General features: G+C 57.8%; 3 protein-coding genes across 14 annotated transcripts; all 3 read left to right on the top strand.

The window, feature by feature from the left end:
• The first annotated feature begins 2,073 nt into the window (after nt 1-2,073).
• On the top strand, nt 2,074-12,626 carry ZNF580 (zinc finger protein 580). 5 transcript variants are annotated; one of them, XM_047834531.1, is made up of 2 exons: nt 2,074-2,170; nt 11,689-12,626. In XM_047834531.1, exon 2 carries the CDS (start codon nt 11,701-11,703, stop codon nt 12,217-12,219), a length of 519 nt encoding a protein of 172 aa, XP_047690487.1. In that variant the 5' UTR covers nt 2,074-2,170; nt 11,689-11,700; the 3' UTR covers nt 12,220-12,626. The 5 variants fall into 5 exon arrangements, with proteins under 5 accessions (XP_047690487.1, XP_047690484.1, XP_047690485.1 ...); XM_047834528.1 differs by lacking the exon at nt 2,074-2,170 and adding an exon at nt 2,186-2,331; XM_047834529.1 differs by lacking the exon at nt 2,074-2,170 and adding an exon at nt 8,096-10,669.
• A 176-nt stretch (nt 12,627-12,802) lies between these two features.
• ZNF581 (zinc finger protein 581) lies at nt 12,803-15,644 on the top strand. Of its 2 annotated transcripts, none has more exons than XM_047834510.1 (2): nt 12,803-12,949; nt 13,746-15,644. In XM_047834510.1, the coding sequence occupies exon 2, from the start codon at nt 13,765-13,767 to the stop codon at nt 14,359-14,361; it is 597 nt and encodes a 198-aa protein (XP_047690466.1). In that variant the 5' UTR covers nt 12,803-12,949; nt 13,746-13,764; the 3' UTR covers nt 14,362-15,644. The 2 variants fall into 2 exon arrangements, with proteins under 2 accessions (XP_047690466.1, XP_047690467.1); XM_047834511.1 differs by lacking the exon at nt 12,803-12,949 and adding an exon at nt 13,189-13,213.
• A 71-nt stretch (nt 15,645-15,715) lies between these two features.
• CCDC106 (coiled-coil domain containing 106) lies at nt 15,716-20,403 on the top strand. Of its 7 annotated transcripts, none has more exons than XM_047834506.1 (6): nt 15,716-15,910; nt 17,251-17,326; nt 17,474-17,581; nt 17,676-17,852; nt 18,925-19,137; nt 19,512-20,403. In XM_047834506.1, the coding sequence occupies exons 2-6, from the start codon at nt 17,296-17,298 to the stop codon at nt 19,826-19,828; spliced, it is 846 nt and encodes a 281-aa protein (XP_047690462.1). In that variant the 5' UTR covers nt 15,716-15,910; nt 17,251-17,295; the 3' UTR covers nt 19,829-20,403. The 7 variants fall into 7 exon arrangements, with proteins under 7 accessions (XP_047690462.1, XP_047690459.1, XP_047690465.1 ...); XM_047834503.1 differs by having other exon boundaries at nt 17,185-17,326; XM_047834509.1 differs by lacking the exon at nt 15,716-15,910 and adding an exon at nt 16,470-16,594 and having other exon boundaries at nt 17,678-17,852; nt 19,031-19,137.
• Nucleotides 20,404-20,816: the final 413 nt, after the last annotated feature.

The raw sequence follows: 20,816 nt of genomic DNA, 5'->3' as shown, positions 1-20,816 counted from the left end.
CCCTCCCCCATTCACACTCTGTCTCCTCTCAAAAAAAAAAAAAATTAAAAAAAAAAAATATATATATATTAAAAAAGAAAAAAAAAAGGAAATTGTGGGATAGCCATATAGCAGAACTTACACAACATTGGTGGTGGCGGGGGGGGGGGGGGGACTATTGAAAACAACAACAATGTGGCTGAGATATTGATGAGTGAAAGAATCAGTCACAAAAAGGTACAATACAATTATATTTATGTGAGGTTTAAATTCTAGAGAGAGGGGCACCTGGGTGGCTCAGTTGGTTAAGCAGCTGACTTCAGCTCAGGTCATGATCTCGTGGTCTGTGAGTTTGAGCCCCGCGTAGGGCTCTGTGCTGACGGCCTGGAGCCTGCTTTGGATTCTGTGTCTCCCTCTGTCTCTACTCCTCCCCTGCTTGTGCTCTATCTCTCTCTGTCTCTCAAAAATAAATAAGTGTTAAAAAAAATTAAGTTATAGAGAAAACATGTGCAAGCAGGGGAGAAGCAGGAGAGGGAGAGAGAATCTTAAGCAGGTCCCACGATCATTATGGAGCCTGACTCAGGGCTTGATCTCACGACCCTGGGATCATGACCTGAGCCAAAATGAAGAGTCAGATGCTCAACCAACCAAACTACCCACATACCCCTGTTTATATGAGGTTTAAAAACAGGCCAACGCAGTCTTTGGGAATTGAAATCAGAAAAAGTGGAGGCGTCTGGGTGGCTCATTTGGTTGGGTGACCAACTTTGACTCAGGTCATGATCTCATGGCTTGTGATTTTGAGCCTTGCATTGGGCTCTGTGGGGACAGCTCAGAGACAGAGTCTGCTTTGGATTCTGTGTGTCCCTGTCTTTCTGCCCTCCCCTTCTCTCTCTCTCTCTCAAAAATACACATTTACAAAAGAAAAGAAACAAAAAGTGGTTACCCTCCCTGGGGATTAACGGCTGATAGGAAGCATTTTGGGGAGCTCTCTCTGGGTTGCTGGTTATACTGCTACGAATACATGTAAAAATCCACTGATCTGTAACCTTAAGGCTTGTGTACTTTGTGTAATTTATGTCTTATATATATTAAAACAACAACAACAAAGACTGGTGGCTTCTACATGACAAAGGGGGAAACGGAGTCACCATATGGCCAATGCTGTCACACAATGCTTCTCAGATTCACCCGGAGAGACTTGGAGTCTGATTGTTTGGAGACTCAATTGGGATCCTATCATTGCTAAACTGCTTGATTAAAATCTGAAGTTTGCCACAAAATCGTGATGGAATGCTTAATCCTTCAAAACACTTAGCATTGAGTCTAGGTCCCGCCTTCTGGTTTTTCCTTGCCAACACCCACAGCTGGCATGTATTTGGCCAGGATCCACCTCTCTGCGTCACACTCAGGGAACTCTTTCCTGGAGGAAGCTCCCATTTACAATCCGAACTTTCTAGTTTCACCCCTTGTACCTCTCAGGGGCCATAAAACAATTTCCCTATAATGAACATAATGGGATGAGAAATCGTATGGACTCCCAACTTTGAGTTGCCATCCCAGCTCTGGCGTCCACTTGCTGTGTGACCAACATTTCACTTAGCCTCTCTGGGCTTCAGTATTCTCTGCAAAACGGTAGGGCTGAGTTTGAGACACTAAAGGACCTTTGAAATTCCAGTCTCCCCTACATAAGATCCATTAGTGATGCTTTCAGTGTCCTGATTGTCATCCGTAACTGCTTCCACGTGCTTAGGTCGCTTGGGGGGGGGGGGGGGGGGGGGGGGGGGCGGTGACAGGTTCAATGTTTTGGTCTTTGTCGCCCCCACGAGGCCCACGAGAGCGCCTTGCTGCAGCAGGTGCCCGATAAAAATAAGATTTGTCGCCTCTAAAGGGAACGAAGGGACGGGCTACTTCGATCTGGTTTGCTCACTTTTATCCCCAGAAGCTGGCATGAAAGAGACACTTGACAAGTATTTGGTGAGCGATTGATCGAACAAAAGGCGTTTGGAACCCTTCCTTGGAGGGCGTGTGTTTCCGCCCGGACGGTTTTCATGTGAACACCGCTCCCCTCCTTTCCGGTCTAAGTCGATGGCTCCTTGCTCCTGAAAGACTCAGTTGGGCCGCCTCCCGAGAACCTGGGAGCACCCCTCTCCCTTCCCCGGAGCAGGGGCCCCGAAGCATAAGGACACCGGTAGGAATCGGTTGATAGATGCAGGAGGCCCGTGTGAGTCCTGGCAGCGCGGAGAAGTGGTACAGTTAGCCTAGCGTTTGGCGCACAGAGGGCCACGGAAAACCCCCCAGCCCCTTGTCAAGATGGGGGGTTTAAGGACTAGAGGATGGAGGATGACATGGGTAAGCCAAGATTGGGGGGATGCAGAGAAGGTCTTTGGTCACCACAACCCTTAGCTTAATTCTCCGTGCCTTCACTTAATGCAGTTTTTCCTCCTTTAGCTTCTCCTTTGGATTCAGTGATGCCCATGGCTTTGTTTTCATCGCAGAGGCTTATGTCCTCAACCAGTACCCGTCCCCTGAATTTGCCCCCCCCCTCCTCCTCCTCCTCCTCCTCCTCCTCCTCCTCCTCCTCCACACCCTTCTCCCCTCTCTCTAGGCTTTCAGGCTCGTTTCCTGCTCTGAGTCAAGGCCAGTACCTGTTCAGTGACCAGAAGGACATACCATACACCTACATATACACAGTGGGAGTGGAGAAGCCTGATGACAGCCTGGAAGTAAGGGAGCTGAATCCCACCTGGTTTTCAGCTATCCTAAGTGCCTGCAGGTTTTCAAGAATGCTCTCTGTCTCTAGGCTCATGGCCTCTCCCTCTTGGGTGTCTGGAACTTCATCTGTGAGGCTCGTGGTAAGGCCTTCAAGTAATCAGGCTTCCTATAAGTGTTCCTTCTGCCGCTGGTGGTTCAGGATTACTAGGGAGCAGGCTCAGCACATCCTGGTGCATTAGGGGAAGCTGAGTCTCTATTATCGACAGGGACAGAGAACTGATGCCTTTATCTTCAAATTTTTAATTAAATCCTAGTCAGTGAACATACAGTGCAATCTTGGTTTCAGGAGTAGAATTTAGTGATTCATCACTTACATACAACACCCAGTGCTCATCCCAACAAGTGCCCTCCTTAATGCCCATCACCCATCTAACCCATTCCCCGCCCCCCCATCAACCCTCAGTTTGTTCCCTATTGTTAAGAGTCTCTTGTGGTTTGTTTCCCTTTCTCTTCTCCCCACCCCTCTCATATGCTCATCTGTATTGTTTCTTAAATTCCACATATGAGTGAAGTCATATGGTATTTGTCTTTCTCTGAGTTATTTCACTTGGCATAATACACTCTAGCTCCAGTCATGTCATTGCAAATGGCAAGATTTCAATCTTTTTTTTTTTTAATGTTTATTTATTTTGAGAGAGAGAAAGAGAGAGCACGAGCCGGAAAGGGACAGAGAGAGGGAGAGAGAATCCCAAGCGAGCTCTGGGCTGATAGTACAGAGCCCAAGTGGGGCTTGATCTCATGAACCATGAGATCATGACTTGAGCTGAAATCAAGAGCCGGATGCTTAGCCAGTTGAGCCATCGAGGTGCCCCTCACTTTTTTTTTTGATGGCTGAGTAATATTCTGTTGTGTGTATATATGTATGTATGTATATATATACATATATATACATATATACACATACATATATACACACCAAATTTTTTCTCGTCCTCCATCAGTGGGTGTACGGACTCTCCCCATAGCTTGGGTATTGTTGATAATGCTGCTATAAATATTGGGGTGCATGTGCCCCTTCACATCTGTATTTTTGTGTTCTTTGGGTAAATACCTAGTAGTGCAGTTGCCAGGTCATAGGGTAGCTCTATTTTTAATTTTTTGAGGGACATCCATACTGTTTTCCAGAGTAGCTGCACCGATTTGCATTCCCACCAATAGTGTTAGAGGGTTCCCTCTCTCCGCATCCTTGCCAACACCTGTTGTTTCCTGAGTTGTTAATTTTAGTCATTCTGACAGGTGTGAGGTGGTATCTCAGTGTGGTTTTGATTTGTATTTCCTTGATGATGCGTGATGTTGAGCATCTTTCATGTGTCTGTTAGCCATCTGGATGTCTTCTTTGGAAAAGTGCCTATTCATGTCTTCTGCCCATTTCTTCACTGGATTATCTGTTTTTTGGGTGTTGAGTTTGATACATTCTTTATAGATTTTGGATACTAACCTTTTACCAAATATGTCATTTGCAAATATCTTTCTCCCATTCCATAGGCTGCCTTTTAGTTTTGATGATTGTTTCTTAAAACTGATGTCTTCAGTGAGCAGTGTGCCGGGAATCTTTCCCCAGCTCTTCCACATCCAGCTTGAGAGATGTCAGTTGCAGAGCTTGGCTCTGGCATCTCTAATAGAAAAGGCAGCATCCTTTTCTGGGTTATTCTATCCCAAACTGAATGATCTCCAACCTTGAGGTGTGCTGGCCGTCTATAGGTAGTGAAAGTAGGAGAAATAATGAAAAAGATGCTTTCACCTCGTAAGGTGATGAATGATCTTCTTTTTCCCATAGGCCTCACCCAAGAGGGAGGGACCCTGGGTTTTCATTCTGTACCGGGTGCGATTTGTGACAGGGGAGTTCACTCTCTGGCTTCAATAATCCCTCTGTAAATCACCAATGAATTCTCTACTCCCTGTCCCCAACCAGATGGTAATGTTTTGCCAAGTCTGTTAGGACATCTATTTTATTGTCTTGGTCTTTGTTTCTTCCTCTCAGTTTTGAAACTGGGAAAGTCCTGGGACCCATCCCAAACCAGAGCAAGTGGGTCACCTATTCTGTCCTCACTTGTGCCCCCACACGCAAGGAGTCCTTTACTTATTGACTTCCATGAGGTACTCCCCACGTCTTGTGGCTGTAGGAAGCAGCTCAGGATGCAAAGGGAGATGGGCCAAGTCCCCCCAGGGTTCTGGTGTGCTTGCAAACCTGTAAGAACGCACTCCACGCCACCAGCACATGCCTCACACTCGGAATTCTGGCCCTAAGTGTGTGGCCCCTGTGTAAAGACCTTCAAGCGCTCCAGCAACCCCTGCCAGCACTGACTCACCCAGCTGGGGTGGGACTGCAGGCCCCCTCTGCCCACCCCGACCTTCCCAGGAGGTGGCCCAGCAGATCCGGGAGTATTCCTTAGGGAAGGGCTTCCCTGCTGGCTGTGCGGGTGGAGGCCCAGAGTTCAGGTGTGCTCTAGATCTGGGGGTTGTTTGCCTCCAGCGCTCCATACCTATGGAGGAGCTGGCATTACCCTAACTGGCCCTGAGTAGCGTGTGACCCAGGGCCAGTGACGACCTCTCTCCGGCCTTGGTTTTACCAGCTGCACAGGGGGAATACTATTTTCTTGCCGTGTGAGGTGTTAAGTGTCAAGGCCTGGGTTTCCTCAGCCGCCGCGGGGCGTGAATAATTCCGGCCCTCGGTCTTCGCTGTGCGGCAACAGAGACACTAACACCCCTTTTCTCAGGCCGTTTCCCACTGCGCCGTCGGAACCGTTGTTTGGGGAGATCATTTCCGGTCGGGGCGGATTTCCGGGGCGCCATCCGGCCACATGGCGGCGGGAGCGGGCCCGGCGCTGCCGGCGCGTCTGCCCCCCGCGCGGCGGGCAGTTTTGGGGCGGCCCCCGGAGCTCGTCCCGCCGTGCGGGGCGCCGGGCGGTGCCGAGGAACCTGTGGGGCACCGGGTGGCGCGCGGCCGGGCTCGGGGCGCCGGGCCCGGGGCCGCGGGCCGCACAGGCTCAGAGGCGGTGAGTTGCGAAGGGAGAACTCTCCGAACTCCGTCCGTCCTGCCCCAGGTTCGGCGCCCGGAGGTCGGCCTGCCCCGGCTCTCCTCGGGGTGGCCCCCGCCGCTCAGCGGGTTCTCTCCTCTTCCTGCGCCCCCGGCGGCCTCGGACCCTCTCGGACCGCCGGGGTGCGCCCTACGCGAGCGCAGGGAGGAGCCCCCCAAGCCACAGCCGAGGCCCCGCCAGCGTGATTCGGCTCTTCCAGAGCTGCGCGCACCCGAGGAGCCACGGCGCGTCAAAGCCTTCGTCGCGCACCCCCTCGGGCGGCGTCGCGCTCGCTCGCCCGGCTCTGCCGGCTCTGTCCGAGAGTGTGAAGGATGCCCGGCAGCCGGCCCCGTACGTCCGGGACGACTAGGCCGGGAGGAACTTCCGGGACGGTGGAGAGGCCACGGAGGCTCCATAGCACCTCTTGTTTTTGGTACAGATGGTAGAGGCTTGCTGTGTGACCTGACCCTCAGTTTCCAAATTCCTGAAATACGGAATGGCTTGTGGCCTCCAGCCAGCTCTGGTCAGGGGTGACAGACGGGAGCCTCTTGTTGGATCCCGGACTCCGCCACAACCCCCCTTTGTCGCCTGGGATCGGTCACTGTCCCCCTCAGGAACTCAGTTTCCCAATCTGTAAATGGAATGGAAGTCTCATAGGCGAGCTACAAGTGTGAGGTGCCGTTCAAAGGCAGCACGTACTGCTCCATTACTTATTTGTGGCAACTCATGGGGCCTGCTGAGACAGACTCAAATCGGTGTGAATTTTGAGTCTTCTTAAGTTGCTGGGGTCGGGCTGGAACCCAAATGGTGTAGGAACATTTCCTTTGTGGGCGTGAGTTCTTGGCCAGAGAGCTTTCTTACGCACACCTCCCTCTGCTTGGGAGGTTGGAAGCATCCTGGAACTCATCGTAGCAGCCCACACTGTTGACTACACCAGGGTAGGATGGCTGGGCCAAGGCTCGGAGCAGTGGGTCGGTGCAGGAGATGTGGCATTGTTAGGATCCTGCCCAATGGAGCGGTGAGGGTTTGGGCGACATAACGGTCTTGGGGCGTGGGACAGAGTGGCCCCAAGGGCAGTGGGCCTTGGAAATTGAGAAGCCTTGTGAGGGAGGGTGTGGGGACCTGGGATGGGGTGCAGAGAGGAGGGCAGGAAGCCTGGTGAGTGAATTGCTAAGACCCAAATTGGCCCAGAGGCACAGGCTCGGCAGTCACTTTATTCCTAAAGGGGAGAAGGGCTTGTCACGAGGGAATGCAAGATAATGTGGAATGGATGGTAGACGTTGAGAAGAGATTGGTCCAGGAACAGTTCCTGCAGGAGGCAGGGCTCAGACTGCAGGCTGGGGAGGGAAGTGGGGATACTGGACACCGGGTGTGAGTGCCGGCTCTGTCACTTGGGCTGGAGACCTGATGCAAGCCTCTTGCCCTTCCTGAGGCTCAGTGGAGGGCCTGCCTGACCAGATTACTAAGAGGATTTAGCAAGGCCCCATATGTGCTGTGTGAATGGAAGTTTGGGGACGCGAGGAATCGGTTGCAGATGAAGTGGGAGAGATTGCTGAGTGCCAGGGATTTACTTGCTAACAGAAGGGGGGTGAAAATGCCAGACAGTCAGCACGAGCAGAGACACAACGTTCCAAAATGTGAAGCGTGGACCAAGAATGGTTCGGTGCAGCCGACTGGACAGGGTGGCTGGGGCACATGGGGAGAGGCCTGGAATGCCGGGTGGAGCCAGGGAAGGTCCTGAGCAGACAAGGTATAAGAAGTCTCCTGGAGCTGACAAGCAGGGCGTATAGGAGGTCAGGACACACAGGATTCTGGAAGACCGAGGAGGAGGCTGCCAGCAGAGGGAAGGGGAAGAGTTCTAGGTCAAGAAAACACATGAGCCTTTGCACCTGGAGCCACAAAAGTTTGGGGTCTGGTCAGAGGGCTGCGAGGTGCTGTGTGCGGTTGGAGCTCTGGAGGGTGAGGTGAGGTGGCTGGGCCACTTCATGAAGGGCCTCAAATGCCAGCGTGAGGATGTGGTCACACAAGTTTGACCTCAAACACAGCAAAGCTTCCATGAAGAAATATCTGAGCAGAGACCAGAAAGGGTCCATCCTCGTGAGGGGCTAAAAATAACACTCCAGAGAGAAAGAACAGCAAACAAAGGTCCTGGACATGGGAGAGGCTGGGGGCTGCACTGTGCTTGATGGGTTTCTGGGTTTTCTGAGTGCAGTGAGGGGGGCTTTAAGTCAGGGAATGACATTCTGTAGGTTTAAAGAATATATATTGTTGCACTATTGCCATAAAAAGAGGGTGTGGAGGAGGCAGAGGGTGGGTGGGGGGCTTTCACTGTAAGCAGGGGGCAAACTGGTTTGCAGTGCTGTAGTGGTGGTGGTGGGGAGGTGTGAACTCCTTGCAGACAATGGTCATGAGCTCTTGACTGGTGGAGTCAGGCAGAAGCAGGAACTGTCCTGAGGACAGTATGAACCCAGGCCAATCACATGATCTTGCCCAGCTTCAGTTACCCCATCTATGAAAGGCATCTTCACAACCCCTATCTCGTAGGTCTGCTCCGAGGATGCAGTACACTTAGCAAAGGCCAGCACCGCAGTCCTGGCTCAGTAAATGTTGGTCATTTTCATTTCCAGGGATGGGCGTGGGGTGGGGTGGTGCAGTTCTCATGGACGCAGGTACTATATGGGTCTAAAACTCAGAAAGGCGATCTGGGCAGGAGACTCATTGGGTGTGAGTGGTTGTCTGTGTAGACCAGAATCAGTGTTGCCCTGGGGGACATTTGGCATGTCTGTCCTCACAAGAGGGGGGGTGGGAATGAGGGAGGGGGCCACTGGCTTCTGGAGGGCAGAGGCCAGGCATGTTGGCCTGCAATGCAGAAGACAGCCCCTGACACCAAAGGATGATCCAGCCCCCAAATATCAGTAGTGTTGAGAAACCCTGGTGTAGATAGACAGTGTCGTTGCCCTTTGAACCAGGCATGCCCTCAGTTCAGGGTCTCCACTGTCCCTACTGCCTGGCTCCTTGTGAAATCACAAGGGGAAGAATCTCCAGGACAGCGCTGTCCCGTAGAAACAGAATGTGAGCCACGTTAAAAATCGTGAAAAGAAACAGGTGAGATCAATTTTAATAACACACCTTACTTAAACCAGTATGTCCAAAGTATTCTCATGTCCAAATGTAATCAATATAAAAGTCATTTGTGCAAGAATTGATAATCTTTTCTTTTGGAACTAGGTCTTCAGAATTTGTTGGGTGCCTTGCATTTATTTACAGCACACCTCAATTCAGCCCGGACACTTGTCAAGCCTCCAAAAGCTATGTGTCTCAGGTGGCTGCTGTTTTGGACAGCACAGTTCTAGAGGGTCTTTAATTTTAGCCTAATATCACAAATGTTGGGGCATTTGGGGGTTTCTGGAAGGTTTTCTGAAGAATACTTTCTCAGTTCCAGCTTATTGCCACACCTAGACATTTTTTTTTTCCAAGTGTGCCTGGAATTATGAATTTGTGTGTACATTTTCTGGTTTCTTAAATGTTGCCCCCAGTAAAACACTGAAAAGTAGCATGTGGTCCAAACCGAATACTACTGTGAGTCCTTTCTGGCCCTCTGGTCTCCAGTTTCCAACTGGTTGAGGGTGGCTCAGGGGCTGCCCCATACTAGGCAGCCACTAGCCACGTGTGGTTATTTAGATTTAAATTGAGAGAAATACCATTTAAAATTCAGGTCTTCAGCCACAATGGCCACACCAAGGGCACAGTAGCTCCACTCGGCTAGTGTCTGTCCCATTGGGCAGCGCGAAGGTCAGGAATTTCTTTTTTGATAGCTCTGCCCGCTTCCCACCTCCCTCAGGTCCTGGGGCTGGGCACAGCAATAACACCCCTTTCTCCACTGTGCCCTACCCCACCCTGCTGCTGCTGTCCCATCTCCCGCACCGCTTCCCTGCTCTTTGACAATTCCCTGCATAACTGTAGGAGGAGCTGTGGGTGCCCCACACGCGGCTATCGTGCCACCACATGAAGCTCCAGATGCGGCCTGTGCTGCCCGGCCCCTCTCCGTGGCGACGCGCACATGCACCGGGGCCCTGCCGCCCGGCCTCGGTTTCCCCCTTGGCACCACGCTTTGTTCAGGCGCCATCAATCCTCAACTTCCCTTCAACTTGACGCGAAGAGCCACCTTTCTCCAACTCCACATTCATCAACTTCTGGCCTTCTGGCTCTCGGTCTCCCCATCTGCCCAGTGGGGAATGCCCCAGCTCCTCATCTCTGTCACTGGTGACATCTGGTCTTCTGTGGGCCTCGGTTTCCCCCATTTGCTGGGTGGGAGAGTAGTGGCTTGTGGCACATTCTGATGGCTGGCCTCTGGACCTCGGTCTCCCCGTTTACCCGATGGACGGAAACCCCCTCCTTCCACTCCCTGCATCACCGGGCCGGAGGCGCAGGCGGGACGGCCCAGTGGCAACAGGACAGACCTGGGCGCGCCCCTTCCTTCAGGGACATTGGGCAAAGACAGACCGCCTAGACGGTTTATGAGTTGATCTCTGTCGCAGCAGCCGGACTGTTCCTGTCGGGTGCGGAGGGGAGCCAGGGCAGGGGCGGGGCTGTCTCCGTGGAGCCCGCGCCCTCCGCCCGCAGCCGCGGGGCTCACGGCAAGCGGGCCGTGGGAGCCGCCGGCTCACGGCCAGCGGAACCTTCGTTGCGGTGTGCGCATTTCCGGAGGGTGCCCTTTTCCAGCGACGCCGCCGCCCCTCGCGCCCCCGCGCCCGCGCCCCCCGCGCCCGCGTCCCCGGCGCCGCCGGCCCGGAGCTCCCGGAAGTCTCGGTCCCGCCGCCGCCGGCACTCGCGAGGGGAAGCCCGGGCCGCCCGGGACCTCGGCCCGCTCCTCCGGTCCCGAGAGGCCGCCGCATCGGGTACGGGGGCCGGGACGGAGGGAGGAGCCTGGCTCCGGGACGGCGCGAGGCTGGGGGAGGGGCAGGCGCGCCGGGGGTGGGGTGGAGTGGGGGTGGGGCGCGGCCGGGAAGGAGCCCGGGGCGGGGGGGACCGGAGGGAGAGAGGGGCCCCGAGGGTGCGGCGACGAGGGGGACGGAGGACCTGGGCGCTGGGGCTGCAGAGGAGCGGGCTGAAGGGATGGAGTAACAGAGGTGCCAGATGCTCACGGAGAGGAGGGGGAAGGGGGCTCGGGGGCCCAGGTCAGAGCAGCGGGGAGTAGGAGGAGACCCTGAAGGGTAAAGACAGAACAAACAAGGATGGGGCGTGGGGGTGGGGGGTTAGATGGTAGCAGGGTTCAGGGTGTGGGGCGCACAGGAGGCAGGCGGCCGAGGCGTCCTAGGGATGTGTACACGAACTGCAGACAATGGGTTAGGCAGGGGTGAGGGCGTTGAGACTTGGGGGTGGGGGCGATTACGTGCAGGGTTAAGTGCAGGACCGTAGAGAAGCCCAGAGTGGAAAGCGGGGAACTGTGTTAGTGGCGTTCTGGACCCGCACCAAGAAAGGGAGGGAAGCGAGGCCACGGGCGTGTCCAGAGGTGGGCAGGCCTTCCAGGGACCCTGGTGCCCCCACCTGGGCCTGGGAAGAGGAGGGAGGACCCGTTAGAAATAAAAGAGGGCACGGAGGTGTGAAGACAGGAGGCCGACTTGGGAGACCTGCAGGCTGTGGGGGAGTTGCGGGGAAGGCAAGGGGCGGGATGGAGGCCTCTGGTGCGGCTCGGGGGCTGAGAGGAAGCAGCAGGAGGAGAGAGGCAGGGATGTGCCCGGCCCAGTTGGAGGTGTCCTGGAAGCGGCTTGATGGAACACGCGGTCTGGCCTAGAGTCGGTTTCTGTTTTGCAGGAGAGGTAGGTCAGTGGTGCAGAGGGCATGACAAGCAGTAATAATGGGGGCACTTCCTCCAGGAAGCGGCGATTTTAATTTCTCTCCCCTCCACTGCTCCCAGCTGACACCCCAGATGCTGCTGCTGCCGCCTCGGCCGCCCCACCCTCGGTCCTCCTCCCCAGAGGCCATGGACCCACCGCCCCCCAAGGCTCCCCCTTTCCCCAAGACGGAAGGCCCTTCCTCCACTCCATCCTCGGCGGCAGGGCCCCGACCCCCGCGGCTCGGCCGCCACCTGCTCATCGACGCCAACGGGGTCCCCTACACTTACACGGTGCAGCTGGAGGAGGAGCCCCGGGGCCCGCCCCAGCGCGAGGCGGCGCCGGGAGAACCCGGCCCGCGCAAGGGCTACAGCTGCCCGGAGTGCGCTCGTGTCTTTGCCAGCCCTCTGCGGCTGCAGAGCCACCGCGTGTCGCACTCGGACCTCAAGCCCTTCACGTGTGGCGCCTGCGGCAAGGCCTTCAAGCGCTCCAGCCACCTGTCGCGGCACCGCGCCACGCACCGCGCGCGCGCAGGCCCGCCGCACACCTGCCCGCTGTGCCCGCGCCGCTTCCAGGACGCCGCGGAGCTGGCGCAGCACGTGCGCCTGCACTGAGGCCCCGACCCGGGCCTCGCGAGCCACACAGCGTCGCTCCCACACACGCTCCCTGCCTCTCTGAGGTTACTGCCTTACCCTGGGCCTCAGTTTCTCCATCTGTCCAAGGGGAGAAACACCGTTCCTTCCTTACCTTCCTGTCTAGCTGTGTGATGTAGACCAAGTCGTTGCCCCTCCCTGGGCCTGGGAGCCAGCCTCTGAGCTGGGTTCCGGCCCAGCTGTGCTGTGTGAGCCTCTGCAAGTGACGCGACCTCTCTGAGGCTTGGGCTTCCGCTCCTCCGAGGCGGTGAACGGTTGTCTGCGCGGAAGATTTGACAAAAGAGCACGGCGCGGTCTGGCTCGTTTCTGTATATCCCCCTTCCCACCCACAACCCTCACCCCTTACTCAATAAACATTCCACACTCCACTTTAGGGCTTTTATTTGCGTGTGTGTGTGGAGGGGCGGCGGGTGGGCGGCAGGGTGGGAGGGGGCGGCCCGGACCGTTAGCACCCGGGAACCTTCCTCTCGGCGTGTGTTTCTGGCCGGATCCGTTTCCCGAAGGCCCAGGCGCCCCGCCCCCACCTTCCTCCCCTGGACCCTCTTCTCTGGGCCCCGGTCCTCTCTCCTGTTACCGGTGCTACCAGCTCCCGGGGGACACCCAGAGGCGCCCGCCCCGCCATCACTTGCGACCACGGGGGTAGCCCGGGGCCGTTCCGGAGTCGCCCGGACCCGAGAGGCTGCTGCACCGGGTACGGGGGCCGGGAGGCGGGAGGGCGCAGGGAGCGGGCCGCGGAGAGGGGCGGGGCCAGGAGCGGGGACCTGTGCGCCGAACGGGGCGGGGCCGCCGCGGGGGCTCGGGAGGGCATGGCCGCGAGCTCGCCGAGAAAGGCTCGGAGGCCGGGCCGCGGGTCGGGGGTGGAGCCCTAGAGAGCGCTGGGATCTAGAGAGAACCTGGGGGGGGGGGGGGGGGGGGGGGAGGCAGTGGATGGGCGTGGACTGGAGAGAATCTGCCGGTAGCCGAGCTAGGAAGGGGGGCTCAGGGGTGTCCAGGGAGGTTGTTGGACGGTGGGTCAGGACCTGGGGGCCTTAGAGCTTAGGCGAATACAGAATGGGTAGAAAACACTCCTGGGCGGAGTGATAGGATGGGCTAACACCCAGACCTGGGTGAGGAGCGTAGAGAAGGAGAGACCTGCAGGTCTACGGGGTGGGGGGCGGGGGGGGGGGTAGTAGAGAAGCCCTGCTGGTGGCCAGAGTAGAGGGGCACCTAGTGACCGGAGGAGGGTACGACTAGGGAAGTTAGAGCGAGGACCTGCTTGTGCCTGTGTTTACAGTGGGTGATGGAACAGGACAGAAGAGGCTTTCCTACGACGGAGACGGTAGAAGGTTCACAGAAGGTCGTAGAGTCCAGGGCAGAAGGACTGGACAAGTGACGGAGGTTGGGAGGTGCAGAAGTTCTGGGCAGGGCACACAGAAGGTGAAGGAACGGAGCTGGTGCCCCTGAGCTTCCCTCGTCTGTGTTATCTCATCCTCTCTCCCGTCCCCCAGGCCTCAGCCACCCCTCCGGATGCTGGTGTTGCCGTCGCCCCCCTGCCCGCAGCCTCTGGCGCTTCCCTCCGCAGAGGCCATGGAGGCCCCTCCTTCTCGGACAGGCAGGTCCCCAGAGCCCGGACCTTCCTCCTCCACAGGACCTCCCCAGCCTTCCTCCCCTCCGAGGCCCAACCACTACCTGCTTATTGACACCCAGGGCATCCCGTACACCGTGCTGGTGGACCAGGAGTCTGAGAGAGAGCCCGGGGCAGATGGGGCTTCAGCTCAGAAAAAGTGCTACAGCTGCCCCGTGTGCTCCCGGGTCTTCGAGTACATGTCATACCTGCAGCGACACAGCATCACCCACTCGGAGGTGAAGCCCTTCGAGTGTGACACCTGTGGGAAGGCATTCAAGCGGGCCAGCCACCTGGCTCGGCACCACTCCATTCACCGGGCTGGTGGCGGGCGACCCCATGGCTGCCCGCTCTGCCCTCGACGCTTCCGTGAGGCCGGTGAGCTGGCCCAGCACAGCCGGGTCCACTCGGGGGAGCGCCCGTTTCAGTGCCCACACTGCCCGCGCCGATTTATGGAGCAGAACACCCTGCAGAAGCACACTCGGTGGAAGCATCCATGAGCCGGGCTGCCGGGTTCCCCAGGTGCCATGGGGTTCTGGGGGGAGCCCGGACTCTTGTGGCCCTCAGACACGTGGCCAGTGCAGAAGGCTGGGTTGCAGCCCTGGACACAGATACAGACACACTTCCTGCAAAGGCCAAGCCCTGCCTGAAGGAGGAGCCCCTGAGTAGCCTTTGGATATTTTGGAGATAAAGGTGGAAAGGAGACCTTACCTTCCTAGGGTGGAGCCTCAGGCTGAGCCTGACCAGGTGCCCAGGAGACAGTGCTATGTGTGAAAATCCTCCAGCCTGAAAATCGTGGTTGGGAGCCATCAAGCATCTGCACCAGCTTCCTGACGCCCCCTTGTTGATGCTGGGGGAAGGGGCCCCAGACCTGCCTTGCACCCCCCAGCCAGGACTTGAGACTGGACACCCAATAAACACCTTTCCCATTTTGAGCACTTGAGATTTGTTTTGGGGCACAGCGGTTTGGCCTGCCTGCTGCCCAGCAGGGAGACTCAGCAAGTGCCTGGCCCACCTCTTCTTGGGCAGAAGAACAAATCGGCCATGTCTACTCTCCGGAGAGGGAAAGAGCTTCCCACTGCTGACCTCAAATAACACTAACAGCGCCCTGGATCTTGAGCGTCGCCTGTGGCCAGGTGCTGGGCTGAGCATTTCACCTGGGTCATCCCAAGTGCATCCGCACAGTGCTTGGCTTGGCTGGCTGGGGATGGGAAGGTTGGCCTTCTGCACTGGGATCAGTCCTAGCTTGACCCCTCACAAAGGGTGTCATCTAGGTAGAGTGTTGTTAAACCTTTTTTTCCTTAAAGCTAGGATCTCCTGTAAGAAACACATTTTATATGGCAACCCAGTAAACATACACAAAATATATGTGCAACAAAAGTTCAGCAGTACTTAAATTTCTGCCACATGCAATTAACTTTTTTCCTTTTTGCTAATTCCATTCTACTATATTGAATTCCCTGCCCATGAACCTGTAGTTTGCAAAATACCTATCTAGGGCAGGTAACTCCCCCTGGACGTTTTGACCCAGGCTACAGTTTATCTATGATGTGAAGCAGGTAGGAGAGGAGTGTGGCCACAGCTTTCTAAATGGTGCAGACCTTTAAATTCTCCTTCTGCAAGGTTACAGCCCTGCTCTCCTAGAGCTGGCCAAAATTCCAGTAGCAAAAAAAAAAAAAAAAAAAAAAAAAAAGAGAAAGAAAAAGGAAATGAAAAGTCCAGTAGCAACTGGTGACTGGGAGGAGAGGCTGGGAGCCGAATAAACATCGGCCTTCTTAATGAATTTTCTTTGCGCGTCTGTTTTGTGCCAGGCACTGTGCTGGGCCTCATTTCTTCTTCCGACCTCTTTTTGGGTGGAAGAACAAATTAGCCATCTCCACTCCCCAGAGAGGGAAAGAGCCTCCCACTGTCTGACCTCAAATAACACTAACAGCGCCCCGCTGTTGGGCCTAGACTATGGCCAGGCGCTGGGCTGAGCGTTTTGCCAGCACCATATCAGTACATCCTCACAACGAACCTAAAAGGGATCATAATCTCCCCACTTTGCAGGTGAGTAAACTGAGTGGGGCTTGGGGGAGGAGCGGCCAAGATTGGGTGGGAATGTTCCAAAACCAGCTCGTAATCACTACCACAGGGCTGGTGGTGGTGGTGTTCCAGATCCCCGCCCCCCTCCTCCCGGCCTGGGAACCGTGTGGTCGGGGTGTAATGGTGGTGCACACACGGTGGGTGAAGTGGCGGGTTGCGGGGATCCATATGGCCAGTTCCCAGGGTTTCGTTTAAAAGGATTCTCCCGGCAATTCAACTTTCCTGGTTGTCTCCTTCCCTTTCCCGGGCCCCACTCCGTGCGTCGCCATCCACTCCGGGGACCCCCGGAGCCTGCTGCTCTCCAGGAATTGGGAGTTTCTTGACGTTCCCTGCCTAGGCTTCGCGGAGGGCGGGGTAGCGCGACAAGGGGCCGTCGCGCAAGTGCAGCCCGGGCCTTTGCCGCAAACGGCGGGCCTCACCTGGGGCCGGAGACTCCCGCAGAAGCGCAACGACCCGCGGACCGAGCGAGCGCCGGCGTCCCTGCCCGCCCCTCCGACTCGCCACCCCGCCCCTACACTCGGGGCCTCTGCCGCCCCGCCCGCGGCGGGTGGGCGCTTCCCTCCACTCCCCGCGACACTTTGCAGACGCTCCCCGGCGCCGGGCATGGGCGCCGCCGCCGTCGGTCCCCTGGCCGGATTCCGCGCGCGGGTGGGTGAGCGCGGGGCCTGGCCCCTCCGACCCCGGGCACCTGCGGGCGGGGGGATGGTGGCCACATCAGCACCCGCGGCCTAGCGCATCTCCCGCTGGGACCCCCTGGCAACATCGCTCCCCCTCCCACCCGGGGGACAAAGGGCGGGGGCGGGGGCGCATCCCCACGCGTGACCTTCCCCCGCACTGCGCACGCGCCCCGCCCCCTCCACCACGGGGGAGGGGCCCTGTTCGCCCACACGAGTGCGGGGGAGGGGCGTGGGAAGGCGCTCGCGTGGGCCGAACCCCCACCCTATGCCTGGAAGTTGGGGCACGGTCTCCTCCCCCCCGCACCTCTCGCCTCTTTTGGCCCCGAGGTGACCCGTGATGAGGGTCCGACCCATTTGGGCCAGGATGTGTCCGCTCTGTCGACCCCGCGGGGAACCCACTCCTCCTTCCCTCAGTAGCCCGGGGTCTGGGTCCCCAGCCCCCTCATTCCCTGGGAGCCCTGGAGTTTGAAATCCCGGGTGTCCCCGCTCGGTCCTGAGGGTATGGGTCCCCTCCTCCCTCAGACCCAGGAGTCCCAGCCTTCAGCACCCCCATTTCCCCAGCCCTAAGGAGTTGGGCCCCACCTCCCGCGGGATGTCCCTCCATCTGTGGCTGCCGTTTCTGTCCAGTGCCCCTGAGGCGCTTAGCTGCCCGGGTCCGCCGGAGGTCGCGCCATGAATGACCGAAACAGCCGGAGGAGGACACGTGAGGAAGCTGGGACCCTGCCCCGACCCTGGTCCCACTGCTGCCCTACCCATCCCTGCCCTTTCCTCCCCAGGGCTGCTGTGGTTGGGGGCTGGTCCGAGGCGCCTGGGGCCTTCCCTGGGGTGACCCCTGGCCTCTCCCCTCCAGTGAAGAAAGACGATGAGGCCTTCGAGATCTCCATCCCCTTCGATGAGACGCCCCACCTAGACCCACAGATCTTTTACAGTCTGAGCCCCTCTCGGGGAAACTTCGAGGGTGAGCTGGGGGGCAGGCTCGGAGGGACCCCAGGCAGCTGGGGTGCAGGGCCCTTGAGGCCTGGGGTGTGACCAAGCCTCCCCGCTGTCCCTAGAGCCTCCGGAAGCCGCGTCCCCGACTGTGGCCCTGATGAATGGGGTCAGGGCCCAGCTGCATATGGCCCTGGAAAGGAACTCCTGGCTACAGAAACGCATCGAGGACCTGGAGGAAGAGAGGGATTTCTTGCGTTGTCAGCTGGACAAGTTTATCTCATCTGCCCGCATGGATGCAGGTGAGGCGCCTGATGATCTAGTCCCTTGGCCCATACCCAGGCCCTGACACCCAGCTCCAGCCCTTCCTGGGGATATGGGACCCTCCTCACCTACACCCTTCCTTTTGGTGGCCCAGTGGGGACCTGGCATCGTTATCTCCTTCTTACTTCATGGTGGTCTCCAGGACCCCAAGCCCAGCTTCCTTCATGCTTGATTCCTGCTTCTGCTGATGGGCAAGACCCTGTGGCCATCCCTTGCCCCAGATAGTCAGGGCTTTCCTTTCCCAAAATTTAGCTCCTCTTCTTGGAGAGTACAACTTCTGTTCTTTTCCTCATGATGTTCAGCTCCTGACTGGCTTCCTCGCAGGACCCCGTATTCCCCTGTGATTCACACCTGACGCTTTGGGCAAGGGGTCTGGTCCCCCCCCCCACCCCAACACCTGTGTTATTGAGGATCTCTCTGGTTTGGAACTCCCTGTGGCCTGGGTTGCTGATGGGAACCTATCCAGGATGTTTGGCCCAAGGGCCTCTGAATTTTCTTGGTGAGAGCCCCAATACCGGATGTCCCCCCAGTCCACCTTGTGGTGGTGGCCCCTGCATCAGAGCCTCAGATGCTCACACTGTCCAGGTGAAGGTGGGTGCCTGACTTTCCCAGCGCACTAGACCCAGAGCCTGGGATTTCTCTCAGGGTCTGAAACCTCTTCCCCAACCAGGGTCTTGCTTCTTGGATTTCTAGTCTACTCTTCTGGAGGTCCCACAGAGACTCTCCTGAGGTCCTGTCTTGGTCCTCTCAGCTCCTCCTCCAGACTTCTTGCTGTCAAGTTGGAGTCAGAGGAGCATGAACCCATGCCCCACTCAAGATCTCTGCCCCCAAATCCAACCGCCTGCACTGTACTCAGCCATCTTGGTGGAGACTGCAACATCTATATGCACTGTCTCTTTGGGGATTCCAGCCCTGGTTGAGGTCCCCCCTCTCCTGTGGACCTGTGTGTGGTGTGACATCTGTCTCCACCTTGCAGATGGACTTCCTGCCTCCTCTCCCCTGTTCTGGAAGTTCATGTGTATGTGTCCCTCTCTCTCTACCTCTCTCCAGAGGACCACTGCCGGGTGAAGCCTGGGCCCAGGCGGGCTGAAGGGGATGGCCGGGGTGGGGCTGGGGGTGAGGCCTCAGACCCTGAGTCTGCGGCCTCCTCGCTCAGCGGAGCATCTGAAGAAGGCAGTGCCGTGGAGAGGAAGAGGCAGAAGCAGAAGGGAAGTGCTGGCCGGAGGCGCTTCGGGAAGCCCAAGGCCCGGGAGAGGCAGCGGGGTGAGCAAGGAGCAGGGATGGGGGGAGGGGCCTGCTGTGATGCCCCAGGAGGCCCTCCCTTCTCCCCTAGCCTGGTTGTCCCAGCCTGCCCGTGGGGTCCTGCTCTGCGGTCCCTCCTCACCGGCTTTGCCTCCTGGGGTCACCCTGCCCTGAGCCTCAGGCTCCTCATCAGTAACATGGGGAGGGGAGAAGGCTCCTCCTTTTCCCTGGTGCCACTGTCTCACCATGGCTCCCAGCTGCTCCTTGTCCTGATTCCCATTTTGTTCTGCAGTTCTTCCTGTATTGGGCTCCCCATCTGCCCTTGCCCCATCTGCCTCCTGTGTCCGCCTCTGTCCCTCTCATGTCTGTCTCTGTGCCCCGGCCCGGCCCTGCAGTAAAGGATGCAGACGGTGTCCTTTGCCGATACAAGAAGATCCTGGGCACCTTCCAGAAGCTGAAGAGCATGTCTCGGGCCTTCGAGCACCACCGAGTAGATCGCAACACGGTGGCGCTGACCACACCCATCGCAGAGCTTCTCATCGTAGCCCCCGAGAAGCTGGCTGAGGTGGGCGAGTTCGACCCCTCCAAGGAGCGCCTGCTCGAGTACTCGCGCCGCTGCTTCCTGGCCCTGGACGACGAAACCCTTAAGAAGGTGCAGGCCCTCAAGAAGAGCAAGCTGCTGCTTCCCATCACCTACCGCTTCAAGCGGTGATTCTGCCCCACCTGGCCCGGGACACGCCCTTCGGCCCCCACGTCCCTCCCTCCTCTGCCCCTCCTGGCAGTGGCAAGCGTGTGCATGAGTGGTGTGCTCCTCCAGAGGGCCTGGGGGGTGGGCGGCGTGTTTCTGCGTTCGCCTCCCCTCGTCCTGCAGATCCCCACTCCTGCCCCGGGTCCCTTGTATATAGATCTGACTCCCTCCTTGCCTCTCACGTTCCTAGCATCCTCCCCTTCCTCTGCATCCCCTGGGGAGGAGTTCCAGTTAGCCAGTCTCCCAAGAGCTACTGCCCAGGGGGTCGGTGTCTGCGCTTTCCTGAACGTGGGCACTCCTCCCCCGTGAGCTGCACCGTCCTGCCCTCACCGGGCCCTTCCTCGTGGAGGAGGGGGTGGGAGGACTGCGAGACTCTCTGTGGGGCCGGGCCCTGTACATACCCCGTGTCAACCCTCAGCCCCGAGGAGAGGCTGGCCCACTCTGCCAGGAGCTCCCCATCCACATCCCGGACTGCCCCGAGTCTACGTGAGAAAGAATTATTCAGAGAATTTAAATTAAAGAGAGAAGATAAAATTTGGAATAAAGGAGGCCCGGTCTCTTCTTGGAGGGGGTGGCCGTTGCCTCGGAGACCGTGACGGGGGCTCCGGGGAGCTCCGAGGAGCGGGCGGTCAGGCAGGAACCCGGAGGTTGGGGAGACAGGGTGTAATTAGCACCCCCGGAGGGAGGGCCGGGAGGAGCAAAAGCAGCTGTGCCCCAGGGAACTTGGAGGGGCAGAGCTCGGGAAGGGAGGCGTCAACACCACCCGCGGGCCTATCTCGACTAGAGGCGCTGGGGCAGGAGACGTGGACTCAATGACCGCTGGCAGGAGCGACCGCAGAAGGGGGAAAACTGCACATTCGGGCGGAGGCTCCTGCGTCCGCCCGCCAGGAGGCGGTAGTGCTAGATTACTGCTTTCCGGAAGTGCCCCCTACGTTGCCTGCTGCGCCTGCGC

The sequence above is a fragment of the Prionailurus viverrinus genome, chromosome E2, assembly GCF_022837055.1.
Source record: "Prionailurus viverrinus isolate Anna chromosome E2, UM_Priviv_1.0, whole genome shotgun sequence".
Classification (NCBI taxonomy): domain Eukaryota; kingdom Metazoa; phylum Chordata; class Mammalia; order Carnivora; family Felidae; genus Prionailurus; species Prionailurus viverrinus.
This window is presented reverse-complemented; position numbering and strand designations above follow the sequence as displayed.

Excerpts from the sequence above, each read along its gene's own strand:
- ZNF580 (XM_047834527.1), top strand. The coding sequence starts at position 11,543 with ATGGAACACGCGGTCTGGCCTAGAGTCGGTTTCTGTTTTGCAGGAGAG. Across the intron at positions 11,591-11,688 it reads GTTTCTGTTTTGCAGGAGAG|CTGACACCCCAGATGCTGCT; the intron begins GTAGGTCAGTGG and ends CACTGCTCCCAG.
- ZNF581 (XM_047834510.1), top strand. The coding sequence starts at position 13,765 with ATGCTGGTGTTGCCGTCGCCCCCCTGCCCGCAGCCTCTGGCGCTTCCC.
- CCDC106 (XM_047834506.1), top strand. The coding sequence starts at position 17,296 with ATGAATGACCGAAACAGCCGGAGGAGGACAC. Across the intron at positions 17,853-18,924 it reads ATCTGCCCGCATGGATGCAG|AGGACCACTGCCGGGTGAAG; the intron begins GTGAGGCGCCTG and ends ACCTCTCTCCAG. Across the intron at positions 19,138-19,511 it reads GGCCCGGGAGAGGCAGCGGG|TAAAGGATGCAGACGGTGTC; the intron begins GTGAGCAAGGAG and ends CCGGCCCTGCAG.